The 27,617-nt window shown below is 40.7% G+C and overlaps 3 protein-coding genes across 6 annotated transcripts in view; 2 read left to right on the top strand and 1 right to left on the bottom strand.

Annotated features, from left to right (window-relative positions):
• The window catches only part of pip5k1bb (phosphatidylinositol-4-phosphate 5-kinase, type I, beta b), a 36,674-nt gene extending 34,766 nt beyond the window's left edge, over nucleotides 1-1,908 (top strand). For both annotated transcript variants that reach the window (XM_026344294.1, XM_026344293.1), the window contains exons 14-15: nucleotides 309-432; nucleotides 605-1,908. In XM_026344294.1, coding sequence (XP_026200079.1) covers nucleotides 309-432; nucleotides 605-607 — 127 coding nt within the window. In that variant the 3' untranslated portion in view covers nucleotides 608-1,908. The remainder of the gene's footprint in view (nucleotides 1-308; nucleotides 433-604) is intronic.
• Nucleotides 1,909-2,026: 118 nt separating this feature from the next.
• Nucleotides 2,027-19,722, bottom strand: cert1 (ceramide transporter 1). Of its 3 annotated transcripts, none has more exons than XM_026344290.1 (18): nucleotides 19,049-19,722; nucleotides 18,801-18,935; nucleotides 16,360-16,476; nucleotides 10,444-10,551; nucleotides 10,120-10,258; nucleotides 9,547-9,633; nucleotides 9,270-9,427; nucleotides 7,376-7,468; nucleotides 7,180-7,266; nucleotides 6,870-6,962; nucleotides 6,404-6,481; nucleotides 5,608-5,703; nucleotides 5,183-5,315; nucleotides 5,012-5,082; nucleotides 4,791-4,919; nucleotides 4,412-4,541; nucleotides 3,735-3,872; nucleotides 2,027-3,642 (listed from the first exon to the last, which is right to left on the bottom strand). In XM_026344290.1, exons 1-17 carry the CDS (start codon nucleotides 19,136-19,138, stop codon nucleotides 3,745-3,747), a joined length of 1,872 nt encoding a protein of 623 aa, XP_026200075.1. In that variant the 5' UTR covers nucleotides 19,139-19,722; the 3' UTR covers nucleotides 2,027-3,642; nucleotides 3,735-3,744. The 3 variants fall into 3 exon arrangements, with proteins under 3 accessions (XP_026200075.1, XP_026200076.1, XP_026200077.1); XM_026344291.1 differs by having other exon boundaries at nucleotides 9,547-9,630; XM_026344292.1 differs by lacking the exon at nucleotides 6,404-6,481.
• Nucleotides 19,723-20,577: 855 nt separating this feature from the next.
• polk (polymerase (DNA directed) kappa) lies at nucleotides 20,578-27,508 on the top strand. The gene is made up of 15 exons (XM_026344172.1): nucleotides 20,578-20,682; nucleotides 20,779-20,940; nucleotides 21,255-21,374; nucleotides 21,466-21,618; nucleotides 22,174-22,305; nucleotides 22,438-22,588; nucleotides 22,794-23,015; nucleotides 23,320-23,444; nucleotides 23,671-23,837; nucleotides 23,928-23,960; nucleotides 24,080-24,176; nucleotides 24,885-25,056; nucleotides 25,207-26,148; nucleotides 26,728-26,776; nucleotides 26,887-27,508. Exons 2-15 carry the CDS (start codon nucleotides 20,812-20,814, stop codon nucleotides 26,966-26,968), a joined length of 2,574 nt encoding a protein of 857 aa, XP_026199957.1. The 5' UTR covers nucleotides 20,578-20,682; nucleotides 20,779-20,811; the 3' UTR covers nucleotides 26,969-27,508.
• The last annotated feature ends 109 nt before the right edge of the window (nucleotides 27,509-27,617 follow it).

Below are 27,617 nucleotides of genomic sequence, written 5' to 3'. Positions count from 1 at the left end.
ACGGTCTCATTTTGGTTGAATCAGCCTAATCTTAAGAAGATTTACTCCATTTCCTGTGAGACATTTGAGACTACAAGCCTCTCAGCTCGGCCTCCTTTGGCCCGACACCAGACCTGCTCGTACTCCGGCCTTTTCTTTGTCCATTTGATGTCAGCGTCTGCATTAGTGTGTGATTTATTTCCAGAGAGCATGTTTCCAGCAGTTTTCAAGTACTGTTTATACAGCTGCTTTACTTGAACTGCCTTTGAAAAAAACGCTCTAGTGCGGCGTACAGCATAGATAAATACAAAAATTCTTTTTTTTTCCAGAGATGACATTGCATCCAGCTCCACGTTTACACTGGAGGACAGTGCTATCTGCCTCACTTCAGAGCAGAGCACCATGGATGTGGACATAGAGCGTGATGATGGATCTGTACTTGATGTCTACCTGGTAAGTCCATTTGTTATTTCAGGTCACTGTCACGTTTGGGGTAATTGTGGGGACTTTGTATTTCCTCTTATGGTCTTCAGATATTAGATATCTTGCATGTTTAGTCCACATTTAGGAAACCAGCTTATTTTTGTTAACCACTATCTCCTCCCCCCTCTGTTCCCCTCTACAGTGAAAAGAACAGTTTTACAAACTTCATTTCCTCCTGCCAATCATAAGACAATCGCCACACTCCATTGGACAGGCCAGGCTGGCCTTTTGATGCCACTTCCAGTGCTGCTAGATCCATGTCGCCACTTGTATTGCCAACGCATAAGAAGACTGAGATGGTCCAAAGGTTGATGGACTAAAAAGAACATGCCAAAAAGTCCTACTGATGCATATTTGCAGGAACCATGTGACATATGTGAAGAACACCAGGCTGAGTGTTGCTTTTTAGACCATTCGTCAATGCAGTGCCATTATAGTTTTATATATGTATCCAGTTTAATGGGCTACACAAAAATCTAAACAAATACTGTACATACAGGAGGACAGGATAGATAAACATCATACGTTTTTGTCTGCTGTTCAGAAAGACACCTTCAAAGGCTGCGACTGCATTAATCGCTGATCAGATGAGAAACGTTTCACAGTGAATTTATTAGGGCATCTTTGTCCCTGATAAAGAGGAACTCGACAGTGTCACAGAAAGGACATAAGCCAGCCTGTGGCCACAGCCAACACGGATGAGGAAAGACTCCCATGAACAGAGGCCAAACCCAGATGGTGACGTGGATGAAGTGGCTACCATTTCCTAAGTTGGCTTTTATTTGTGCTGCCGTGACACAAACCCGAAGGCCTGGCCAAGGGCTGCGGTAAAGTGCCGTGAGAAAAGACAGTTGCTGGATCCTGGATGAAGCACAGAGCGGAGAGGCAATGCACTCGTTCATGAGTAAAAGGCACTTTTGACATTGGTTATGATTACTGTGAGAAATATTTTTCTCTGAGGACATTTCTTAGGTGGGTGGGCTACCTGACATAAGCACAGATTTGGGTGTGTGGATATGCACTTTTATTTCCCTCTTTTCACTCTACAAATGAACACCTCTTTAAGTCTACAGTATGTGTACAGAGACAATGAAGGAGCATTGTGGATCATTTTTTGATGTGAAGCTAAAGTAAGTTTTGTGAGGTTTGTCATGACTGAAGATGCTTTTACTCAGGATATCCTTTGATACTGAATAAGTGTGTCCTCTCTAAGAAGTTGTGAGACATTCATCCTACATTTAGAAGCTGTCTGATACCTCTACAAGATCACATCAACTATAAGTGTTGAATTCCATGATCACACATCGGTTGAGATCATAATTTATTACGTGAATCTCAATATTTTACCATTTGCTGAAAAAAAAAAAAAAACTTCAATCGCTGAATGTAAAGACAATGCATATTTATATATAGAAGAGACACCTATAAATAAACTGCTAAAATTCAGTGTCCACCTTTTTTTAGTAAGTTCGGCTTGTGCAGAAGCACCTCTAAATGTTCCTGGCTTTGCGTTTATATATTGCTCCTGTTGATGTATCCACAGCAATGCAAGTCGCAAACTCGGTTCTGTTGTGTAACAATTTTAATTTACAGAACATTGTCAAATTGCATTACATTTAGTGCAAACAATAACACTTCTGATGTACAGCTTAGAAATATACAAAGTGTGTAGATTACTGACAAAATATCAAAATTAAAAACACTAAATGGATTCTTGTAGTCATAAGCAAAACAATTATCCTCTGACCTCTTTGACTGAAAATTTAATGGTTACATTTTAACCATGCAGGTCTACCAATTGAAACCTTTCCAAACTTTGATGGCATTTAAACACAATCTATAGAGTAGATTTAAATCTTGAGGTAAGATGATATGAAATGCTGACCCTTTCCTCTGCGCTTCATTTCAGTGTTGATAAATGCACATCTGGTGGCTGTACAGTAGAGAAAGCCAGGATGGTTCAGGTCCATCCTGGTGTCTAAGGCATTCTGAGGGTAGCTGATCAGTCAAAGGGCAGGAGGCCACTGCACTGTAGTGTGGCATGTGAAATGTAATGTTAAGAGTGAGTAGGAGTGTAGACGATTTGCTACTCAACATTTTACAGCTTTATCGTATTCTGCACAATAGCAGCAGGACTAATTTACAAAGTAGAAACTCATGAATGGACATGAGTCTGCCTCATAAGGGGCTGAAAAGGGTGAAAACAACTTAAAGTGTATGAAATGTATCCACGCATCTCTCAATGAAAGAGAGGAATCTTTGTATCAGACACTAGGCTTGATCATTTGCAAGTTATCTGTCAGAAACCATGTGTGCCATGAAGGTTAAAGACAGATACACACTGACAATAGACCACAACCTAGCATCTATAGACCACAGTCAACAAGATAAAAGATTTCAAATGACTGATTATCACTTTAACTGTGTCAAAAATATTATCCAACATGAGTTAATTAGACTTTATATCCCACTCGAGGTTCCCATTCGAGTCATCGAATTCAAGCGTTTAACAGTCATTTCACATTTATAGCATACGTAGGTGAACTAACTGAAAACATAGTCTGTTTTTATCTGTACAATACATTGTGTCCATAGTGCTCTCTGAAAACTACTTTATAACAATCTAGAAATATAAAGATTTCAAAGCTTTAGGCTCTAACCCTCCATCAAACTGCAAAGAGAGTCGTCACAAGAGGGACGGGAGAAGGCAAGAAAGAGGAGATACTGTACCACACCTCATCACTGCTTTTTTCTGCCAACATATCTACTTTCCTCTCTCATGGTACTTAAATTTAGCAGCAACAAAACAAGTAGCTGTACTATTAGTAAATAAAGCAAACCCCCAAAGACTAGAAAGTATGTAGTCATAAGAAATGTACAAAACTATTTACTAAAACAAAACAAACAAAAAAAAAAAGTAAAGAATTGTAACAACAATTCAAAAATCACATAGAAACTTGATTCCACAGACATATGTACCCATGACAGATGGTGTTAAGCCATTATGATGTGGCTGTGATGACAGCTACTGATGGATTTAAGCCACAAAGCTCTCCTCTACAAGCAGGTGTCCCGTAGACATCCTGGATGATGTGATGTCCTGGACATCGTGGTTTGATAACACGTTCTACAAGACATAAGAATGGGTCATGTGGTCTGGAGCCTCTGCCCTCTACAAGCCTGAAACAGGAAGAAAGATATTAAAGTTGATAAGCTAGAAATGAAAAGAACTCCTACGTTCATGTATTCATATGCTGCCTTTTCATGGTTACCTGTCTGTGCTCAGAAGAGGATGGCTTTCCCAGACGTTTTCTCCTGCACATAGGCAGTGAAGCGCTTGAGGAACTTGGGATACTCTCTCTTGGCTACGGCTCTGAGGACTGAAGCTGGAGCCCAGCCTCCTGGGTTTACTGCAGGGGAAAAGACCAGGAAACTATGTGTATGTGATAACTTATGATAAAACTGTTAATCATAAACCAACAGTGTACAGATTTTGCACACTGAGGTTCTGGGTGCCCCCTAGTGACGACTGAGTGTATGATGCTTTGCTTTATGTCAACCCCTCGTTTACAGGAAGCCGGGTGAGGGAGGGATGTTGTGCAAGTCTGGACCAGCATTTCAAAGACATAAGCACACAGACAGTCGAGTTCTTCAAAGACCAATTAGCAGAAACACTAGCTAACATGAGCTTCTTCTGAATTACTTGGAAACATGGTTTAACACATTAGTAATTTCATGCATTAATAATAATAACAACAACAACAACAACAACAACAACAACAACAACAACAACAACAACAATAATAACCACCTATGGAACTTCATAGTCTTAGTGACAAATTAAGCTCCAGTTTTCCTTATTTGGACATTAAAGATTCAACTAAATATATTGTATTTTTAACCTGCCTAAATGCCTAAACATATACACAGACACCGGAAAGGCACTTACCATTGGCAACGTAGGTGATCTTACAAAGGATATTTTCTCTGCTGATCTTTTTATCACCCTCTGGTGGGCTGACCAGTGTTTGGCAGATCATGGCGACATTGATTTTGGCACGAACACAGCGGTTTGTGGGCTGAAAGTAAAATAAAAATGTAAATGCAAACCATCCCCAAGCTGCCACAAATCTCACTGTAGAGGCTGAGGTTAAGAGGTAAAAAAAACAAAAAAAAAAACAATCTTTATACTATTTCTGCTTTACAATGCCTTTACAATATCAAAGCCTAACTAAGTTGAGTGAGGTCAAGCTGTGTTTTAGTTTAATAGTTTTCATCTCATTAGACAGTTATGTATAAGCAGAATAGGTGAAATGCACTCATCTTACAGGGGCATTATCGTGATCCACTGAGAAGTTGCAGACCAGCCATGTGTCTGGATCATTTTCGTTTGTTGCCAGGATCTTCCTGATGGCTGACAGATAGAGCACGTCTCTCTGAGAGGCAGGCCACACTCTCTGAAAATCAGCCAGAGATGTTCAGTTGGTTACAGTTCATGTATATGTGCAACATTTTTCTACAATGTCTAACTGACATATCATGAGTTTACCTTGTGTGTCTGGTAAACAATGACTGCGTTGTCGGAAAGCGTTTCCACAACGTTGAAATTTTCAATAGTGGCTGTAGGAGGAAGAGTTCAGTTCAGTTAGGTTAAGAAATAAAATTAAAAAAAGAGAAACAATATTAAAATGATGTTGACTTCTGAAATAGTAAAACTTACTCTCCCAGTCCATTCGCACAGCTGTGTCCCAAAAGTAGTGGCAGACCTCATGTCCGGTCACTCCCTTCACAACGTGTGTTGCTTTCAGAGGATCTAGCACAATACCATTCTCCTCCACTTCTCTCCTGTACACCTGGTACACAAAATACAGAAACAAAAATGAACTACAAAATCTACCACTGACTGATACATTTAAAAATGAAACACAGTCGTATTTGAATGTGTGGCGCTGGTACTTATTACATGGCTTCAAAGCACTCCGTTGGGAGAAGGATATTTAAATTGGTCTTTCACCTCTGCTAGACAATACATCTTCCCTGCTTCTGATCAATCAGTAAAACCACAGTAGCTTTTAAAAAGTGAAAATTTAAATATTCACAGCCATGGGAAATGACTCATAAGCATCATCTATCCTCTTTACTCACCTTCATATCTCCTTCTTCTATTACCAGCTGCCAGTTGGCATCTCCGCCCACATCCTGAAGAGAGTAAGTCATATGATTCTGCACCATTTCCTCCACCTAAGAGACAGACACATATTGATTAGATTAAGATTTCAGAGTCTTTTACTGTTCATTATTTACCTATTTGATGCCATTATTTGAAACATGACACGGTTGAGGGAAAAATATACATTGTATTAGGGATGTTGCGCTCATTTGTAGCGAGGAGCCATCAACACACCCAGTCACCTGCGCTGGTATTATATTACAGTATTAACAATGTCATTGGAGGCAAACAGAAAAACTGTATACTGTGTACTTAAGTCAATGAGCAGTGACCAAACAAATGTTAAACACTTGAACCTGCTCGGGGGTGTTATTAAACATCCCAACAATGCATTAACAAAACAGTGCAGAGCTAGTCTGGATTCATGCCTGCTCATGCCGTGGAGGACCAGGGTGTCGAGAGGAAAGGAGTTGGTGAAAATGAGGTTTTATCAGGTTTTATCAGTATTCAGTCATGCAGCAGTAGACATTTTATGAGTGGTATGAAGAAACCTATCAGTCAGTCCAGGAATTTCACATTTATCGTGGCTTATTGTCACATAATACCACTAATATTTTGTTGAAAATGTTAAAAATAATTTGTGAAATCCTGGGGAGACTGGTTAGCAGACTTTGTCATGCTATCTGCTCATGCTCTCTCCAACTGCAGTGAAAAGTAGGTGTTTGAATTCCCCTGTAGATACAGGTGCTCTCTGTTGACTAAATACAGTACCTGTGCGCTGAATCTGTGAATGTCATCTGAAGCACTGACTAGCTCAATGGAGGACAGGGAAGAAGAATGGCTATGGGGCTGTACGGCAGAAAGAGGGTTGGAAGAGAAAGAAATAAGGGACAAAACAGAAAGTGGCACCACTGCAGCAGACCAGAGCACACAATCACAACCTGCTCAAGAAGAATTTCACATAAAGAGGTTATGTAAGCTCTCAAAATACAGCAGTAAGCACAAACGGATTCTGTGTGGGAACAGAATAAGATGGAGTGTGGACACATTATGAGAGCATGGTAATAAAACAGCTTTATAGACAGGTCACACTGGCTGTAAGCTCACTAGGCTTCAAACAGGATGTATGAGGTATAGAAAACAGGAGGAACTCATGTAGCCTTACATTAAAACAAAGCTGAATGGTAACAAAAAAAATGTACATAGTAAGTAGAATAGAAAAAAATGTGTAGAGCACCTTGTTGGCAAATCGATGTGTGCCAATGGTGGAGTAGGCATCGCCAGGAGGAACAGGAGTTAGTCGAGGTATTCGGACCTTCTCTGACTGGGACTGAGGGAAATCACAGTAGGAGTTTGATAGGAGAGAGAATATTAAGAACATACAATAAAAGAAAACGTCCAGATCTCTATAGTATGTACTGTAGGTAACTGTGCTCAGGTAAATGTTCCACTGGCAGATGGAGAAAGATCTACACCATCTATTCTGCCTTCTAGACTAAATGTTTGATTGTATATGATGCTTTGACAGAGCAGCTTCTTCATCACACCTGCTCCTCTATCTTGTCTTGTCTGTCCAGTGCAGCTTCCACTGCGTCAAAGAACTCTTCTTCATTGATCAAACTGTTGGGCCCCTCCTGTGAAGAGGTGACACCAAACACATTCAGTCAGATTTAGAGGAATCCTGTGAAACAGCTCTGACTAAAGTGCAGAATTATGACAACTATTTCATTTCAATCATCTCGCCTCATAATCTGGGCCTCCGTAGTGCGACTTTTTCTTCAGTTCATACATAGCAGATTTGTAGGCATCTTCTACCCTCCTTCTTTTCTCCAGCTCCTGCACACACACGCAAACACAGAACAGAGCAGTGACATTAAGGAAGCTGTATTGAAATGATAAATAAAATGACAAAGAAACAAGCATTGAAAGAAACAAAATTTTAGCCTTTTGCAGTCAGTAAATATCTCCACCCCAGTGACAATACTTGCATCATATTACAGGTAAAACAGGAAAAGAGAGAATGTATGTATGTATATCATGTCAGGCAAACCCACCTAAATATCTCAGAACCTGCCTTGAAGCAAAGTGACACACAAATAAACCAGCAACAGGAGTTTCCTGATTTAAAAGATTTGAGTGGAAGATTTGGAACATCTTTCACTTTATGATCTATTATATTTACCACGTGTTGCTTGAAATTACAGGAACTTAGCAAACCAGTCTGAGCATTTGATTTCTCTATGAGAGGAGAAACAAATAAACAATCAAAAAAAATTCCATGAAATGAGTTATATTGATTAAACTCTGCTCAAACCACACAACCACTGCAATAAGACAAACCACCTGGGAAAATACTTGACTCCAAAGTACTTAAACTAGGCAGAAAGAAACAAGGAAAGAAAACGCAGTGTAAAGAAAGGCGTGGACCTATGTCACTTGCCACAAACTTAACGAGAGCCTCTTAGAGCCGTGTCCAGACAGACAGAGAGACCTACTGTGAAGAAGAGGCTGCAGGTCTGTAGCGGGATCCATCTCTGTTTTTGGTATTTGAGCAACTCTGTCCTTGTTTGTAACGTGGGCTTCCAAAAACTGTACCATGAAGTCTTAGCAGTCATTTTCTGATTCACTTTGTGTACAAGTCTGCGCAGGCGTGTCTTGTTCCCTCAGTGCGTGTCCTGTAACTGTTCCTACTTCCCTACTCTGCACTGGCAGCTAAAATTTACACATAACCAAACACAGATAAGATTGAAGTAGTTTCAAGCGAGCAGTTCAGGTAACTAGAAGCACTTCCCGGCTTTTCTAAGTCTTAGGGTTGGGCAGTATGGCTCTACACGCGGGAGACAAAAAAAAAAAAAGGGGAGAAACTGGTTTGACAACATCAGCTGAGTTGATCAATGTAAGAGGTTGTAAAGAGCATACCTTCACAGACACACTGTGCTCTTCTGGATAAGGCAAAATCAATGAATGGAAAAGTGTAATGGGAACTCCACCTCATTCTCTCATAAACACAAAATTATCAAACAATAAACGCTTGTTAGAAGCAGCAGGTTGTGGTAATCAATCATATGTTCACATAGTCTTAACGGACTTACTTAATTAAACGTACAGTTGTATCCAGTAAAATGCATTTTCAGTAATCTGGACACAAAAAATACAAACAAATAAACAAAAATCACAACACACAGAAAAGTCAAAAGACTTTAAAAGACATAAGATCAAATCTTTTCTTCTACAACCAAGGAATAAGGACAAATAAAAGCAGGCCTAACCTTTTTACTCTATTATTAATTTAATACAGCTTGTGTATTTTGTGTACATGTAAAATCTGTTTCAGAGCAAACTTCATTAAATCAGCTTCTAGCTTTTCCAAAGAACCCACTGTTTATTTTTAATCCATGACCATTTCCACAAACTTAAATCAGGGCTAGACACTTGGACAGCACAGTGTGACACTGCAACCTCAACACCTGAGGGACAGGGCCCAAAACACCCAACTAGTGGTGATGATCAACACAACGAAAAGCAACAATTATCTCCTCAGTCTGTGACCTCCTCGCTGAGGAAACTGCCCATTAGTCACATGACACTGTGCACTGAGCAACACATTAGTCATTGTGTGTAAAGTGCAAGACTGTACCTTGTCCAGTCTCTTCTGCCAGCTCTCCTCTCGTTTGACCATCAGTTCAATGCAGTGGGACAGGGTGGAGAGGATGCCTGCTGTGGTGGCCTTGAAGGTGATGGCCTCACCCTTAAAGTCTATCCCATTCATACCTTTGGGGCTGGCAGGGGAAAACACTGGCACAGACACACACACAAAAATAAACAAGGTGAACGATGTCTTGATGAAACAAACATTAAAGCTTTGCACATTAAAGTGAACCTGGGCAAGCAACCAAAAAAGCAGGTGAACTCACATTTTTCTTTGCTGCCATTGTTGTTGTGATTATATTCACTGTCAGGTTTTGTAGTTGAAGGAAAGTCATCTTCGTCCTCCTCTACTACTGGTAAGAAAGAAACAACAATCTTAGGTCTGTTTACTAGCCATTTCTGATACTACAAACCCGCACATTTTCCATCAAATTCACCACAGTAATCACAGCAGTTATAAATCCAGATTTACTGCAGCCAGTTGCTATTTTTACCTAATCAGACAACTGCTCACGACAATCCTCATTTACAGCAATGAAAATATTAAACATGTTCATTTAGCTTACATAGAGAGAATGTTCAATGTTCAATTAAAGTGGTTTTAAAGGTTACAGAAAAGTTCTGCCTCAGACATTAAACAACCCACAAAGTGCTCTAAGTGGATATTGATTTTTGTTTCCACACTTCTTCAGCTTTCTTACTGAATGAGCCAAGTATAGAAGGTCTCCATCTATAAATACTATCTTCTGCCGGTAAATATAAAGACTAACTGAACAAAATAATTTAAAATAAATATCTGTATAAGTTCCATGATATAGTCTATTTAATTCATAGCTTACCTCTATCTCTCTGAAATTCATCTTTGGAGACAGCATCGGCACAGGAGTCAAAGTATTTCTGCAGGGTGTCCACTTGTCTGCAGAGAATATCCCGGAAGGTTTCCATTTCTGCTAGCTTCTCACGCAACCTGTGCCCCTTCTGAGTCCAGAGAAAGACAAGCAACAAAATTAGACAAAGGCAAACTAGATTTGTATCGGTTTAATTGTTTCAATCATATGGCATAATCGTTATAAGAAATAAAGAGAAAATACTAATTATTATTTGGCCTGTTAGCACATGTTAGTCATGTCTTCATTCTTAGTTATAGGAGACCATGTCTCTACCTTGAAAGAGGACGTTGATGTGGCAGACAAGGCACTTGCTGCTGAGGTGAGAGACAACATGGATCCATGACGCCTCAGACTGGTTTCTGAGCCATAACCAGACTCGGCCTGCAACCAACACAAGGGACAAAGAGTGGTAATGGAGGAAAGAATCGGTATGGCGAAGAAGACATAGAGAGACAGAAGAGAAAAAAAAAAAAAGTAAAAATGAGTGAATGGATAATCAGCTAAGTGCATCAAATACAGAGAACACTCTGCAATGTAAGAAGGAAGTCTGCTGCGCAATAAAACAGAGACAAAGGAGGAGATCAACCCTAGCAGTCAGCAGTGAGCTGGACCAGAGCAGGATGTACACCCACACAAACATTCAGTGTGTTCAGATGGACTGGGGCTGACAAATAGACACAGGGCAGCAGAACTGATGCTGAACACTGACTACACAGTATCATTAACTATACATATATAGGTTTAAGTTCAACTTTCTGGAGGGAAATAGTGTATTAGGACGTATAGTGTACTGTCTCACATGCTATTATAAAACTGATCTGTGACTGGGTATTAGGGAGTGGCAGTGACTGCATTTGTTCCATTAAACGGCCAAGTTGTGACTGGGCGATGCCTGGGACTGCTAACTCTGCAGCGGCAATTTTATTGTACATGCTGTATGTGTACGCACACCCAGACAACTCCACCAAAGCAAAATATACTTGTTTGTCCGACATGAGGCTGTCAACTGTTGGCACACTCATTCCTCTGCTGGAGGATCCTCTGACACAATGAGGTGACAGAGTTTCCAATGAATACTAGTGAACAGATGACATCAATTTATCAGACAGTTCAACAGTCAGAAAACATCCAAAAAACTCTGTTTCCACCTAAAGGGTATGTTAACAACATGATATGGTTAAAGTTACACATTTCTACATTTACCTGACATATTATCTCCATATTACACAGGTTAAGATTCAGTAGATTTACTGTATGAATTACAATAAGCATCTAAAGCATTTGGTATAGTCATGTGAGAGACAAACAAAGGCAGGGGAAGAAATACCATGCAAACAATAAATCTGACTAAGTGATATAACAATATAATACAACAACCACAGCCTGTAAAATGACCTGGTCCAGTCAAAAGGGCAGTTCAACATTACAACACACAAAGTCTACTACACAAAGCTACAACCAGCTGTTACTAAAGAGACACTACAACTTAATTAAAAACAGCAGACGACTGGGTTTGGGAGCTGAAAGACACTGAAGCACTAAGTCACATTGCTGCGCCACACATTACAAAAACCCCCCAAAACAAAACAAAATAATTTTCCAGTAGAAAACAGTAAAGCAAGTGAACCAGCTGAGAGCCAGAAGTGTCTATTTAAAATTTCAAATGGGGGTCAATGATAGTTGACACTTGTGGTATGGAAAGTGCTGCAGTGTTTCACCACTGCTGGCTCAACAAATACTAACAAATCTTTGGACAGCCACAGTTCCATTGTAACTTCGTTTCCTGAAAACCTTTTCAATATTCTGATTAAAAACTAAAAATTATGATTTAAACCGCATCATCCTCTGTGTTAGTGTAATAAATTTCCTGCTACAACTCGTCAAATCCTTAATCAAAGTTTACTACTTGGTAGCTATTCACGAGTAAATACATTTTTGGAAATGCAGATTATCAGCTGTTGTATAAATCTGTTAAGGTTCTCTCTGATCTTGGATAACACTGAGACATTGTGCACGTTACTGAAATCATTGTTACACTATTGCTAATTTGGCACCAGGGGGCAAAGCAAAGCACTGCAATGAAGCAATGAGGAGCAGTCAGTGCCAGGCCCAGAAACTGACATCCTGTTACATCTGGTCAGCTGCATGACACAACCATGCAAACTAAACACCCGCTCATACACAACCCATGAAATGGCATCTTGCCTACGAGTGTCTGATGGTGATGAGATAAGTATATAGTTACTGACCATAGCAACCACTGAGTACTTCTACACATCAGAGAGTACTGCTACTTAAGAAATTACCTCTCTTTAAAATGCTGGAGATGGGCAAGCAAACAACCATGCAGCATATGATTAATTTATAACAATAAAATAACTGATAACTGACAAGCTGACTGGTAAAAACTAAAACTAGTCCATCATTGCTTTCAATGTGAAAAACTGTAAACATGCAAACAGAAAAGATGGGTCATGTACAGTAATAATTCATGTCACAACTTAGGCATATTAATTATAAACTTCAGTGATGAGTGACAGTGAGCAAGCAGCATGCCAGCATGCTATAAGCCCACCATTCGGCCAATCCCACAGCCAAAGCAGAGTAGGACACTGCTGCAGTTCCGGCGGTTTGCTGGCCCCAACATGGCCCAGATGCTCCCTCAACACTCCCAATGTTCTGACAACTCAGAGGCTTTAATCCAGTATTCCCGTTTCTCTGGACACACCTCACTGAGGAACAAAAGGGAAGAAGAAATGGTGGAGAAGAGAAGCCATAAAGGCTCAGCTTAGCTCATCGAATAAAATACAGCAGCTATAAGTGGGAGAAAGAAGAAAGTCGTCATTGTCCCCATGGCGGTCGGGAGAGGCAGACGCTACCTGCTCCGTGAAGCAGAAGAAACACAGGGATAGTCTTGGAATTTCTTGGCAGAGCAAAACCGGTCTGCTCTCCGTCAGTTACTCTGCAGACACACACGGACTCAAACACATAAATGTACATGCACTCCACTTGTGCTGCGGGCATTTATATCAACAGACCACACACCCTGATGTGTGAAACCTTTTCATCGTGTCCATCTTTATGTCCTGGATCCATCACTGAGCAAGCAAGCGTGACTGGGTGTGTTTGCATGGAAGAGAGAGAACGAGAGGGGGGCAAAAATGAAGGGTGCACGCCTGGATGCATTAGAGCAAGAGAGAGCGAACGAGAGACGAGGGCTGTCCGGAGCCGTTTGCGTGATAAACCACTAAAGTACGAAATGGGTGGGCGAGCGAAGCAGCCTACTGCACATTATGACAGAGAGAGAGTTCAAGAGACAGAGAGGTAGGGAGTAGGAGGCAGAGAACAACATTCAACATTTGTCTCGTTCTTCTGCTTCACTTCTCTCTGCATGACTCCATCCCTTCTTCTTCTGATTTGCTAATGTTGCCGTCTGAAGCCCGACCTCAGCCAATAGTGTTGAAACTGTGCCAACAACCAGCCTGAAGTAAAATGAATAAGGGGCAGGGTTCCCCAGTTCCTCTCATATCACCCCGATGACTGACTACATGGAACAGTTGTGATGTTGTATGATGTTGATTTCTGTTTCTGGGAGACTGAGCAATTACACAAAGGTATTATTCATCAAGAGCACTTAGCACAACGTTTCCCACCTCCAGCAAAACACGCCCACACATAAAAACACAAACTGCTCTCTCCTCTGAACAATTTTGTAATATGAATATGCAAATAAAAGTTGTTTGCTCTTTCAGAGTGTCTCGTAAGAGGTATTAAAAATCTTTAATCCTGACTTTTTTGAGTCATATTAAAGCAGACTTGGTAGATACTGAGATCAACCCAGCTTCAGCCATGAAACTATATTATCTCGGAGAGGAGGAGGCCATACAAATAACTAAATGCTTAAAGGACGCATTCCCAATTTCACATGCCTTTTAATTATCAGGTGCCCATTTGAATGCTGAAATAGGTTTTGCCTGTTATAATGATTCCTCCTGTGATAGGGGACAAGATCTACAGTCCTTATGTACATCTAAAGCTAATATGAGGCTTCAGCAGTGTAAGGTAATCTGATACTGTAGAAGTACATATATTTAATACCGTAAAAGTACAATTAAATACCTAAATGTACTACACTACTAGTAGTAGTAGAAGTACCACTTCTAGTTTCTTGAACTACTTTCTCTAAAATGTTTTTTTGTGAAATAATTAGACTTCTTATTTATTTTAAACAATACAGAATTTGATGTTGTGATAAATGTTATCTAGCCCAGATTTGCTCAACAAAGGTTCAAAGGTGAAAAATAAGTCAAACATTTGCTAGCAACATGACGTGGAACGTGAGTTGCTTTCAATTACTTGGTGTACTGACAGGTGGTGATAATGAAGCAGTACAATATTCTGCAAAAAGTAACAAGAAAGTAAAGCTGTAGAGATTAAAAAGTACAACACTGCCTTTTAAACGGTAGTTGGTTAAAAGTAAAAGATGATCCAGTAAATTAAAAATAGCTGGACACTGAATCCCTCTTGAGTTGTTGTGGAACGAAAGTACCAAAAGGAGTGAATAAACTGCTACAACTGTGCAAGAAACTCACTTAACAGATTAATTTGGAACAGTGAAGCCTTGAATCGTCTTCAGATACATTTTTCCACATGGGTAGAACTAGGATTTTGCGCACTATCACTTACATCAAATGGAATCAGTGGTGACATGGGCCCCTGACATAAGGATTGTTTTCAGACAGACTTGAAAAAACCTCAACCCAATGCAGTAAATTAAAAAATTATTTTTATAAGAATTATTTATTATTTCTCATCACACTGATGAGAAGATAAAACTACAAATGCCAATATTTGCAGAACAAGTAATGAGTAAGGTTAGAAAGCAGAAATGGGAAGCTAGGCTAGCCCGCATGCAGTAACTAGGGAGCCCAGACCGGTTCATGCTGTATTGGGTCTGATCACAAAGATTAAAACCGGAATCCATGGGACGATCACTGCATGATGCAAGTCCTTCGTTGTCCAGCTGGGAGCAGTGCTGACACACTCCTCTTTAGAGATTCTGTAGGTAGTGCTGCATTAAGCTTACTGGCATTAACGTAGGTCACACAGACATGACCCTGAAATAGTCTCACACTGCTACTAATGGACCAGAGACCTGCGGTCACTCACAATCCACTGACATGTCCAAACCCCACAGCACTAACACCACCATCCACAGCTCCATCTGAATGAAGAAGCGGGGCTAATGGGAATTCACAGGATGGTGAGTTTAGTGGCCTCTCAACTACAATGCTTTTATGTGGCAAACACAAGCACAAGTAAAAAAAAAAACAAAACAAAAAAAAAAACATCCATTAAGTTCCTATTCTGTTTCATTCATCCAGATACAACACACAATAATGAATTGTGCTTTTTCATATTTTTTATAATTGTGTGGTTTATTGTTTGTTGATGTTTGATACCATGCATATTATTTTGTTTATTTATTCTATTCTATTACCGTCTATAATCACAACTGTTAAACCATATCTCTGTTTAAAGCTTGTGATCCTCATGTATAATCTTAATACAAACTTTTCACCTATTCATCTGAAGCACAGCAAAACAACACAATGTGTTGTGTAGAGAAACAACAACAATATTAACAAGCTGTCCTTGAGGAGTGTGCAACTGCCTTGTATCTGATAACAGGGGATAACCCCACTTCAAAACCTCACTCCTCAGATTCCTCACATTCTCAGTGTAAAGGGCTGTGTGTGTGTGTGTGTGTGTGTGTGTGTGTGTGTGTGTGTGTGTCTGAATCCCTTTCCAACCACGCCCAGTTCACAGAACAAAACAGATAACTCCCTGTTTGTTCACCCCAACCCAAAACTGAACCTGAATTCCCTAAAATATGTGAATAGTGGAGCAAAATAATGTTTTTTCAGTGGATGATCAGACTTGCAAAAAACAACCAAGCATTTATTTAGACTTAAGGAACTGACACAATATGACATAAGAACATTTACAAATCAAATCCAAAATCCCTGAGCACAACAGGTGCTGGATTCAGGCACACTGGGCATCTGTATTATTAATTAGTCAAATTAGAGTAAACCAAATGACTTCCCTGTATATACACAAAACCAACAAAAACCGAAAACCAAAAAGAAGATCTCTGTTAAAAAACAAGAAACACACAGTACTCACCTTGTGCAACTCGATGGACTCAATCCACTGGAGTCTGTGCTCAGGATCTTCAGCTCGGAGGTACCAAACACTGTCGTTGACGCTGATGTCAAAACGACACTCGTCAAACTCGTGAGGCTGCAAAGAAAGAAGAGAGGGCTCATGAATAGGTATTAGGCAGAGTGCATGAGACATGCCAGGAAATACTATTACCAAAACCCAACATCAGCATTTTACAAAACATCAAAACACAAAAACTCAATGTAACATTTCACCAAAGTTTAGCAAAACTCCGCTGTAACACTTCTACACTGGCTGACTAGTGATGACACACATGGGTTCAATCAGCCACAAAAAAAGTCTCTTCCACACAATAAACAGGAATTTTAATTAGAAACTGATGTCTTTTGTCTGCAGACACAACTCAGCAGAGCTGTGCAAAAGAAACATCTTCTTCCAGCATGAACCTGGGTCATCGTAACCTTTCCTCCTGCTATTAAGACAAATCTTTCAACTATTTCATTCCCCTGTCCTACAGTGAACCCCACCCAGCTCTAACTACTGACCGGCTCCCAAACACGTGCACCAAGGAATTCTCCTGCTTCCTCTGAGACTGGAATTTGACCACTGCACTAAGTGGAGGAGAGAGCTGCTCCCCAAAAGGTCCCTAACAAGAAATAAAACACAGTTGACTTGACTCTCCTCCCGGTTTTTCCTCCTCAGTAGCAGTAGCTCCTCCGTCAGCTGACAAAACCTCATGCTGGCCAACTTTAATAAGATTTTCTGAATGACGCTCATGTGCTGATTGATTTGCTGCCACGGGCAACGGCAACATACACTCCAACTCTGAGCACAGGCTGTCAGGCTGCATAACTTGATGCAACATTGTCATAACACTTGAACGCTGGTGTTACATTTCACAAGCTGCATAACTGGCATGCTGATGGGCGTGAAGGGATTTCTCTGGCCCTTAAATACCTTCTACTACGGCCACCAAAAACCATGGAGAAAAGATTTCTCCTCAGGGACAGGTGGAATATCAAAAATGCTGTCTGGTTTCTAAGTTTCACCAGAAGCAGGGCCATGCAATGGTAGCCTCATGTGCACTCACCCATGGCATCAAGGCTCCATCACTCCAGTTTATCTGACTGTGCTGTATCAGACACAGCCCATAAACCTCAGTTTTACAATCCAGTTTATACTGCTTTCTTTCTGCCCAGAACATTTTCTTTTCCCTTGCGTAAGCAGTACTGTACATCCATGCTGCACCAGCTTTTTACCTTGTGCTAGACTGTGGCATGTTATGTTTAAAAAAAATAAAGAGAGAGGACGTTTTCAGCCAAACACTGATAATCGCATTTAAAAGACGAAAGAGAAATCTAAGACTCAAGTTCTTTCGACTGTGAACCAGCTTTAAATTAATGTGTGTGAATATATGTCTGTATTTTAATTAGAAGAATATTTAATATAATAATTAAGATTAAATAAAGATTACTATTGTTTATATGGTAGTGCTCTGTGAGGAAACAGCTTTAACTGAAATGTGATTATGATAATGGATTACAAAACTTTTAGACAGTAAAATTTACTGCAAATATTATTTTCTCATGAGAACAGTGTAGAGGCTGTCTGTAGAGCCACAATGTGTAACAGACTGATATTAGGCAAGAAGAGAAGCGGCTGCATATTTCTGCATTCCTGAGTCTTCATACCACAGTACTGCTTTTTGAGATACATGAAAAGGGGAGAGGCAGTGAAAAGGTGCTTTGAGGGTTAAACAACTCTTAATTATAAAACTGTGCACACTCTAAGGAGCCTAGTGCAACAACAATTACAAAATACCCTGAAACTTGTGTAGAAATTTACACAGCCCTGCACAAACACGGGAAAGCTCACTAAAATGACCGAACTACCCACAGGAAAGCAACCAGCTTTCATGTTGTGGTGTTAATCCAGTTTTGAGTCATATAATCCTATTGCACAAATCACAGTAAAACCATTTGTTTGGCCTCTGTACTTGGTAGCGGCATGCTCAGAGAGAACAGTGAATATTTAACCAGGGTGAGGGATTTCAGCTTATCTCACCACCAGAAGCCCTGCGCAGGAAGTACACAGGTGCAGTCGAACCAGTCTTTTTCAGGTAGCCTGTGCAATAACTGCTGTGTGCTGAAACGACCACTGGAGCGAGAATACCTGCTAAAACACAGGGCTGTGGTCCCAAAACAGTTAATGTTTACCTTCCTATCTGCGGAGGAAAGGGATTGAAAGAATAGAAATCAACCTCCTGCTAAAGACATGCTCCAGAGAGGTATCCCTTCTCCAACAGCACTGATGTCAATAATCAGGCCTGTCATGGTGCCCAGTGTTATAAACACTGGCTCAAATGCTGAACAGGTGCTTTGTATTGTGCATTAGACAGCAGAAGTGTTAAGTTCCTTCCTCATACCATGGGAACCACTTACCGTGATGACAGCCTTGCTGAGGCACAGAGACCCCCTGCAGCCATACTCCCTCTCATCCTGCGACTTGTAGTAGCTCAAAGTGTTGTTTTTTAACACGACCCAGCGGTCCTGCCATCCGTGTATGTAGTTTGTCCACTGGAAACAAACAACAGGCACAAACACTTGACTCGACTCAGCCTCCCAGTTAACATCCACGACCTTTAAGTATTTCTGCAGCACTCATCAATTGAAGATTCACGCAGCGTTACCTTGCTTAAAACCCCTCCGAGCTCCACAGGCTGACCAGATTCCGGGTCCACATCCTCATCCGAACCGGACGATGAGCTCTTTTCGGACATTTAAATCCAAGCGTCAGGGGGAAAAAAAACCTGAATCTGATCTGATCTAGTTTATCAGTCCAAGCGCGTCACAGCCCGACCTGCCGACAGCTTCTTTAACTTCACCTGATCGACAGCTAAATGTCTTCAATTTGGCTCCAACTCCGTCTACACACCATCAGCTGCACGGTTTAATTCACCTCCTCTCGCTCGACAGACCTGAACCGAGCTAACTTGTCTCCTCTGTCTGGAGGTGACAGCTGAGTTTCAACTTCTCGGTTTTGCGGGCTTTGTTTTGAAACTGACGTCGAATACGAACGACACTAGCTAGTTAGCGTTAGCTGTCAAACGACGCAACTAGCTAACATGAACTTAACGAGCAACTGGTCACTGTGGCCGCTGGTTTCTCAGCTGCGGTCGATTAGCTGCTCTACACGGTGCTCGGGCGGGGGAGGCCCTCGAGTTGACGCTATATCTCAACTTGACTCCAAAAAAAACGAGGAAAGGGACTGTATCGACGCTGTAGTTCCGCAGTTTGTGAGTTAGCAGTAGCGAGGATGACTAGCTTGTCTTCATTCAGGTCGGGAGGAGGGGCTGCAGCCACGCTTTACTGTGTACCTTAAAGAGAGCGAGGTCAAGCTCACCGCAATGACAGCCGCACCGGAAATACTTCAAAACAGCCTTCAAAATAAAGGCATTGTCGCAATAGATTGTGCAGCAGAAATCGTAACTAAATCAGTTGCACAACGGGGCAACATAAGTTCTGTATAGTGTGTTGGAGGTGGGCTTTCCTTTTAATTAATTTAATTAAAGATATTTTGTGTTCGAAATGAAACAGTTTTGTGCACAACTGAAGGGGTGTGCTTTGAAAGGAAAACGGAAATAACATTTTTTCTGAGTGTCTTAACTTGAATTTTGCACATATAAATATTGTTTTGGAGCTAAAATAAATCAAATCTACGGGAGCTGATCAACGGGTCCACTTTACTGGAATAGCTGGTGAAGTTATTTGTTATTTATGTTATATTAATTTCAAGTGATGCCACTGTGGTTTTTCTTCTGTATTTCACTTTCTCGAAGTAAGAAAAGCAAGAGTATAAATTACCAGTAATGTCCAACCTAAAATAAATATTTCTGTTAGTAGAATAGTTTTGAAAAAGTCATCGTGATTATGTGTATTTTTATGATGGTTGTGTTTATCAAATAAACAATTTAAAATAAATCTGAGACCTTGTAACCACACGGGGCCGCTGTAGGACAGCTATTCTAAATTCAGGTCACCTTAACCACCACAAAGGTATATTCATAACTCTTATCCAATGTTTGTGTCGAGTTTGAATACATTTCAGGACATGTACACATATCAAAAGTCTTTTTAAAATTAATTCTAGTAGTTGAACACTTGTTTCTTCTGTTTGATTATAGCGACAACACAAGCACCGCCCCTTCCTGTGATGACGACTGTACCCGGAAGTGCCGCCAAAACCTGTTTTCAAAATATGTGGGGCACTGGACAGCTGAGCGGTTCTGTTTCAGCCTGATTTCTCCAGTTCAGAGTCAAAAAGGTACGTCTCTGAATTAGTTTTGGATTTTTGTTATAGCCACAAAGACGGGGCTATTAAAGATGTTTAATAAAATGTGCTGCATCTGCTAACATTAAGAGAGAGTGGAGATCTTTAGAGATTGGACTTCAGATGGAGAATGGGGCTTCATCCACTAAAGAGGAGGGATTCCTCTCCAGAATGGCCCTCAATGACAACAAGGCTGGAATGGAGGGTCTTGACAGGGACAAGATCAACAAGATCATCATGGAGACATCCAAGGTAGACTCTAACAACTCAAAGACGCTTGTCCTGTCAGTTTTGCGAGAAGTACTGGGAATCCATCTTACATTTATATTCATCGGCATATCAACATATTGTCTCACCTGTGTAACAAGCAAAAATCTTAACAAAGAAATGTGGATAATGTAATATATATGAGGTACACTACCACAAGGTTCTGTCCAGATGTGTGTGTAATGTCACAATGTGTGCACACAGTACAATACAAAAATATGTTATTGTAGTTTTTTTTTATTATTATATTTGAGCTACATAATCTATAACTCTTCATTGTCCTTCACATTCCCCTACAGGGATCTAGGTTTTATGAGAATGAGCTGAAGAAAGAGCAGCAAGTGAACCAGCGCATTGAAAAAATGATGCTACAAAAGGCACAGATCACAGAGCAACAGTTAAAGAAAGCACAAGCTCAGGTAGAGCAGGTTTTATCCAAGTAAAAAACAATGGAAACATGTCTGTTTTATATGTACAGACATCAAGCAATGTAACAAGGTCTCTGTCTAGGTGGAGAGGGTGGCCCTGGAGCTGGAGAGGAGTCGTGATCTAACCCGAGTGATTGTGCATGTGGACATGGATGCTTTCTATGCTGCAGTGGAGATGAGAGACTGTCCTGAGCTGAAGGATAAGCCCATGGCTGTAGGATCCATGAGCATGCTGGTGAGAAAAAATATTATCTGGGAAATTGATGCAAATACGCATTTGCTAGTTATATAGGTGCGTCAGATGATTTGCATGGCAGATTCATTGTTCACATAACACTAACAAATAAAGTCATGCTAGAAATAGCAATGACCATAGGAAAAAAAAAAAAGCTTTAGGTTACTGGTGTCATAGTACAGCTTTATGTGATATAATTACTTTCACATTAATCAAAGAAAGCCAAAGAAAATGAATTGTATGTAACACGTTTAACATTAGAGCACCTAATTATTATTCTCATAGTATAACATGGGAATACTACAGTTTCTCAAATTACATTGGCTAAAAGCTTTGGATAAAAGCATCTGCTAAGTAACTAAATGTACATTGAAAAGTCTTTATTTGCATATAATACATATTGTACATACATAACTAAATGCATGAATATTAATTGCACCATACGCTACTGTGATGTTAGAAATTGTGATTTGTTTTTTGGTGTCAATATTATATAAATTGCTTCAGAACAAATTAAAACTGTATTCCTTTTATGTCTCACTTTTTCTTCTTCAGTCCACGTCTAATTACCACGCCAGGAAATTTGGGGTCCGAGCTGCCATGCCTGGCTTTATAGCCAAGAAACTCTGCCCCAACTTAGTCATTGTTCCACCTAACTTTGATAAATACAGAGCAGTGAGTGATGAGGTGAGAGCGGTGGCAAAACACTCACACAAACAGATAAATACATCTGAACTTACTTTCAAACAAATGCGGCTGTGCTCCTTTGTGTTTTTCCTTAAACTAACAGGTGCTCATGAATTTGTATGTCTGTGTTAGATCCGGGAGATTTTTGCAGACTATGACCCTCATTTCCAGCCAGTGAGCCTGGATGAAGCATATCTGGATTTTACAGACCACCTGGAAAAGAGGCAGAGCTGGCCAGAGTCCTGTCGTACACATCGCTGCCGCACTAGCAGCACTGCTACAGGCAGGATTTAATTATCCACAAATGTAGTTGCATAATGATTATATGGTGTGGTGGGTTGTTTTCCTGTATCCTGGTTGGTTTTTGCCGCATTTATTGTAGACGTGACAGGAAATCTGGGCACACTTCTATAACATAATGCATTTCTTAACTTCATATGTATGAAATCCATCTGATTATGCTGTGAAATAATAAATTTTCTGTAAAGGTGAACGGCAGGTTGAGCTTCCTCAGGAGGCAGTGCCAGAGGTAGCAAACCTCTCTCCTGTCCTATTTGAGGACAGCCCAAGCTCCTCTCCCTGCTTGCTGAGCCCCGAAGGTGTCCGTGCTTCTGGTGGTGCCTTTGAGGTGTTTGGGACGTCTGTTGAGGAGGCAGTGCGAGAGATGCGCTTCCGCATTGAGCAAAAGACCACGCTGACTGCCAGTGCAGGTGAGGATAACACCACTCTGATGTGTGAAATAACACTATCCTTCACTGCCTCTCCATATCATTGTGTTATAATGATGTAATAACTATTAGAGTATCACTTCTTCATGCCACTATCATTTTATACACTACATTTGAATTTTCTTTCCTCTTACTTTCACCTGTTTTGCACTTTCTGAAGGAAAAAATAAAATAAAATATATTTTACACAAGCAACCACAAAACTGCTAATTATAAAAGTCTATCCCGCATGTTTTGTTTAGAATTATGTTTTACTATGACTCAATTGCACCCTTCACTCTTCTAGGAATTGCTCCAAACATGATGCTTGCCAAGGTGTGCAGTGACAAGAACAAGCCCAATGGCCAATACGTGCTCCCCTCCACCAGAGAGGCAGTCATGGACTTTGTCCAGGCTCTTCCAGTTCGCAAAGTACAGCACACACTGCTCAAACTATAACACAAACAGAGCCTCGTGGTGTTGCTATGAACAGTTGTGGAAAGATGCTGCTCCAAATAGACACATCCCAACCTCAAGAATGTGATCTGTTTTCATATTAGCAGACAAATGTGGTGTAAAGTGATGTGCTGCAGGCGGGGTGAGGAAAATATATATTAATATTCAGAGACAGTAAAAATGTGTTTGTGTATTCTTCTAGGTTTCTGGCATAGGGAAGGTGAGTGAGAAGATGCTAAATGCTCTGGGCATCAGTAGCTGTTCTCACCTTGCCCAGCAGATGGCACTGCTGTCGCTGTTGTTCTCAGAGACATCCTGGCATCATTTCATGCAGGTTTCTCTGGGTCTGGGCTCCACATATATACCCAGGTATCGTTTGTTAGTTTAATAAAACTCAACAGAAAAAGTCCAGTTCAAAGAGAGAGAAAAAAAATACTTATTGTATTTGTTTTTACACAGACACGAAGAAAGAAAAAGCATGAGCACAGAAAGGTTTGTTTTTAATGTTTTTTGTAAGACATTAATACATTAAGACATGTTTCTAACTCTCCGTTCTGTTAACTCTCCTTCATTTTCCCTCTTTCCCACTCTTGTCTGTCTTAATATACAAGGACTTTTAAAGAACTGAGCAAAGTTGAGGAGCAGTTGTCTCTTTGTAGAGAGCTCTGTGAAGACTTAGCAGAAGACATGAAGAAAGAAGATCTGAAGGTACTGAAAGAGAGTTTTTTCATGTATCTTTCCACATAAACCTACCTAGGTCTATTCTCTTCTTAGGTTGTCTTAAACACGTCTCTGGCTACCTGCCTTACTCACATCAAACATACATGAGGTTATGTTCATACGTGCATGAATCTGAGTCAACCTGAGCATAGAAAAGGGAAATAAAGCAAATACTGGGTACGGAAATAGATCACACCACATAAATCGACTGAGAGAAAATGGTGATATTGGTTAGAAAAAAAGAAAAATACCATTTTATTCTTGACCTTCCTAGAATATCTCTCATTCCAACCAGAATTTCATACAATTACCTGAACCTGTTCGTTGCTTTTCGAATCGATAGAGGAAGGCCGGGATGGATCGGCATGACCATCACCCCCCTGCCTGGGTCCCGATGTAGCCTTGATAGCTGGAGGAAATGGAGGGCTATTAAGGAGACTGCAGGGGCTACTATCAGCCTTGGAAATGTCTCTGTAGGAGATGATCACATTACTGTGAAAGTGCTTTGTGGCGTGTTACTCACAAAATGTATTCTGACAAATCAATTCATGATAAGACACGTACAGGTTTCCGTCTCCCATCTGTATATGTCCCTTCCATACAGGACTTAATTAGCAATGAACAGGTTGTTTGAAAGCAGACAGAAAGGACCTTTACTGTTCTCTGACTGTATTTCTGTCTTCCATTGTCTTGAAGGGTAAAACAGTAACACTGAAGCTCAAGAACGTGAACTTCGAGGTGAAAACCAGGGCACTGACACTGCAGTATGCTGTTGCTACAGCGGATGAGATATTTGCTGTTGCTAAGGATCTACTGAAAATGGAAATAGAAAATGAAAGCCCCCAGCCACTCAGACTAAGACTCATGGGTAATTAGATACAGCAATATAACTGCCATATCAATTCATTTAAGCTTGAAATAAATCTAAATGATCTGTGACGCACCACATGTGCAAATAATAAGACAGTTGGCATTCGCTTCAAAGTTTTCTCCAGATAATTTGTTTTGGTGCTTGTAGGTGTTCGCATTTCTGCTTTTGTCGGTTTGGATGACAAAAAGCCGCTGCAGAAGAGCATCATTGGCTTTCTTCAGCCAGGCAAGACAGGCTCCAGTGGCCCTACCCAAGAACTGCATCAGAAGCTTGAGAACGAGCATTTCTCCACTCGCTCTGTCCTGACCTGGCATTTCGCTGGTGTTCCCACAGCGCAGAAGAAACAAGAAGAAGGTGGCCAGACTAGTGAGCAGCAGTCTTTCTTCCAAAGGGCCCACGCGAAAAGACTTCAGCTCCAGGCAGCAAAGTCAAGCGCACAAGAGGAAGGACGCAGGGAGGCAGCTTCTGTGATTACTCCCATAGACACTGACGCTGAAAATAGTCTAGAGTCATACGCAGAAGCAAACAAGTTTTCAGACCTTTCAGAAAAAGACTTTATTCCTCCCACAGAGGCTCATGCGTCTACATCAGGCTGTGGAGGCTCAGTGTCAGAGAGCCTCACCTGTCCTGTGTGTTTCAGGCAGGTTGAGACGACAGATTTAAATGTTTTCAATAGACATATAGATCAGTGTCTCAGTAACACCTGTAGAAAGCCTGATCACAGCACAGATTCCGACTCGGAGTCAGATTTGGAGTTAGAGTCAAAAGGGTTGGACAAGCACAGGGGAGAGAGTGAGGTTGAAAAGCAGGAGGCAAAGAACTATCCTCAGGAAGCTCAGCGCTCCTTGAAAAATCATTCTCAAACAGATTCGTCGATCAGCGCTGACAACGAAACCGCGCCTCAGCCACGTAACAATAAAGGCTCTATTCTCACCTGCCCAGTGTGTCAGCTGACACAGGACACCAATGACCTCACTGTCTTCAACCACCACGTCGACCTCTGTCTGAACCAAGAGGTCCTACACGAGCTGCGGGGACAGACATCATCGCCCATAAATACGCTCTCAGTTACAAAGAGCAAGGCCACAGGTGAGTGTGTGTATTACATGAGTGTGTGTTTAACCGTTTCCCACTTAACAGGAGCCCAGTCATTAATTCTGCGTTATGTTTGTGCCTTGGGGCTCCCGGTCTGTCCATCCTTCCTGCATGGATCTAAAGTCTGAGGCTGTATCTATGTCTGCTGATGACAGTAATGTGTATTAGCTGTTGCTGTGTGACATCTTTGGACTTAACAGGAGCGATGACTATTTGGGAGGTTGTCAGTGGCCTCTGACCTTGTTATTTACTGACAATGACACTAGGTGAGAAGTTTGTATCGATTCCCACAGAGAAAAGACATCTAATTTCACCCCAATGGGCTGTGTTTGCCCAGGTCTTGGAAATGGCTAAATCACTTTCTCACCTATTCATTTCCTACAATGAACTGCACCCTGGTTTCCTCTTAAACAAGCCTGGCTCTGAAATTGCACTCTTTATATCCCCGAAGAGGTGCTGCAATTGTATCTCTCCTCATTGATGTCATCTTTTTTTTTTTTTTTTTTGTTGGAAAAAGATAAAAGTGTTTTTTTTTTTCTATCCAAACCCATGAGTGTCTGTTTCTGTTCATAGACAGAGGCCAACTCCCGCCAAGACAAGCAAGTAAAGGCAAAAGCAAAAGGTGAGACGGCTTTTTCACTCATGGTTGTTGATGTGGGTTCTCTTCTCTGTACAGTCGTATGAATTTAGCTGCAAATCACTTTTTGTTTGTGTTGATTTCTTGACTTTTAGACGGGACTCACCTTCGTCTCCTTGTCCAAAGAGGTCTAAAGGCCTCGGTCCTCACAACACAATTGACAAGTTCTTCAGGTGACAGTCACGCACAGAAAGTGGAAAAACACCTTCACAAGCCCGTTAGTTCTCTGGACCGGGTTTTGCAAAGATATGGACTCTGCAGCTTAAACTGTTGCTACTGTCATTGAATATAGAATCTACCTAAGGACTCTAACGTAAGGAGTGTTTGCACTAATAAGCCTAATAAGCTTTTTATGAGCCATGCAAAGAATTGATGACAAAGCCAAATGTTGCTTGTTTAAATTATAAGTAATGAATTTCGATTTGTAACGACCTAGTCTGTCAGGGACAGCTTCGTTACCCACTGAAGATAATGCTGTTTTCAGTTTTAATTTATGCTCAATGGACCATGAGGGTATTTATGACAGTCTAAGGTGTCACCGCTTTTAAATACATCTCAATTAAGTTCTATTTTATTTGGATATTCTTTAGTAAATGTATGTATTTATTGTGTTTTTCAATTGATAATAATGAATATGTTTCCAAATCACTGTAAGAGAATAATTCAGTCATGTATGTGGAAGTTGCAATAAATTATTACTCTCCTGACATTCACATTTACAGTTGATAAGCACGCCTTGTCTAGTGACCTGAATTAACTGCAGGTGGCAGTAGACGGTGTTCAGGCTGCGTTAATGAGGAAATATTACTGGAAAAGATCACACAGT

The sequence above is a fragment of the Anabas testudineus genome, chromosome 9, assembly GCF_900324465.2.
Source record: "Anabas testudineus chromosome 9, fAnaTes1.2, whole genome shotgun sequence".
Taxonomy (NCBI): Eukaryota; Metazoa; Chordata; class Actinopteri; order Anabantiformes; family Anabantidae; genus Anabas; species Anabas testudineus.
The sequence above is the reverse complement of the archived record's forward strand: the minus strand, read 5'-3'. Positions and strand labels throughout refer to the sequence as shown.

Bases quoted from the DNA above. Each gene is read 5' to 3' on its own strand.
- polk (XM_026344172.1), top strand. From the start codon at position 20,812: ATGGAGAATGGGGCTTCATCCACTAAAGAGGAGGGATTCCTCTCCAGA. The intron at 20,941-21,254 runs GTAGACTCTAAC...ATTCCCCTACAG, and splicing joins TCATCATGGAGACATCCAAG to GGATCTAGGTTTTATGAGAA. The intron at 21,375-21,465 runs GTAGAGCAGGTT...GTCTCTGTCTAG, and splicing joins TAAAGAAAGCACAAGCTCAG to GTGGAGAGGGTGGCCCTGGA.
- cert1 (XM_026344290.1), bottom strand. From the start codon at position 19,138: ATGTCCGAAAAGAGCTCATCGTCCGGTTCGGATGAGGATGTGGACCCG. The intron at 9,634-10,119 runs GTAAGCTATGAA...CTTTCTTACCAG, and splicing joins TGAATTTCAGAGAGATAGAG to TAGTAGAGGAGGACGAAGAT. The intron at 7,469-9,269 runs GTACAGTCTTGC...GTGTGTGTGCAG, and splicing joins GGCAGAAGAGACTGGACAAG to GAGCTGGAGAAAAGAAGGAG.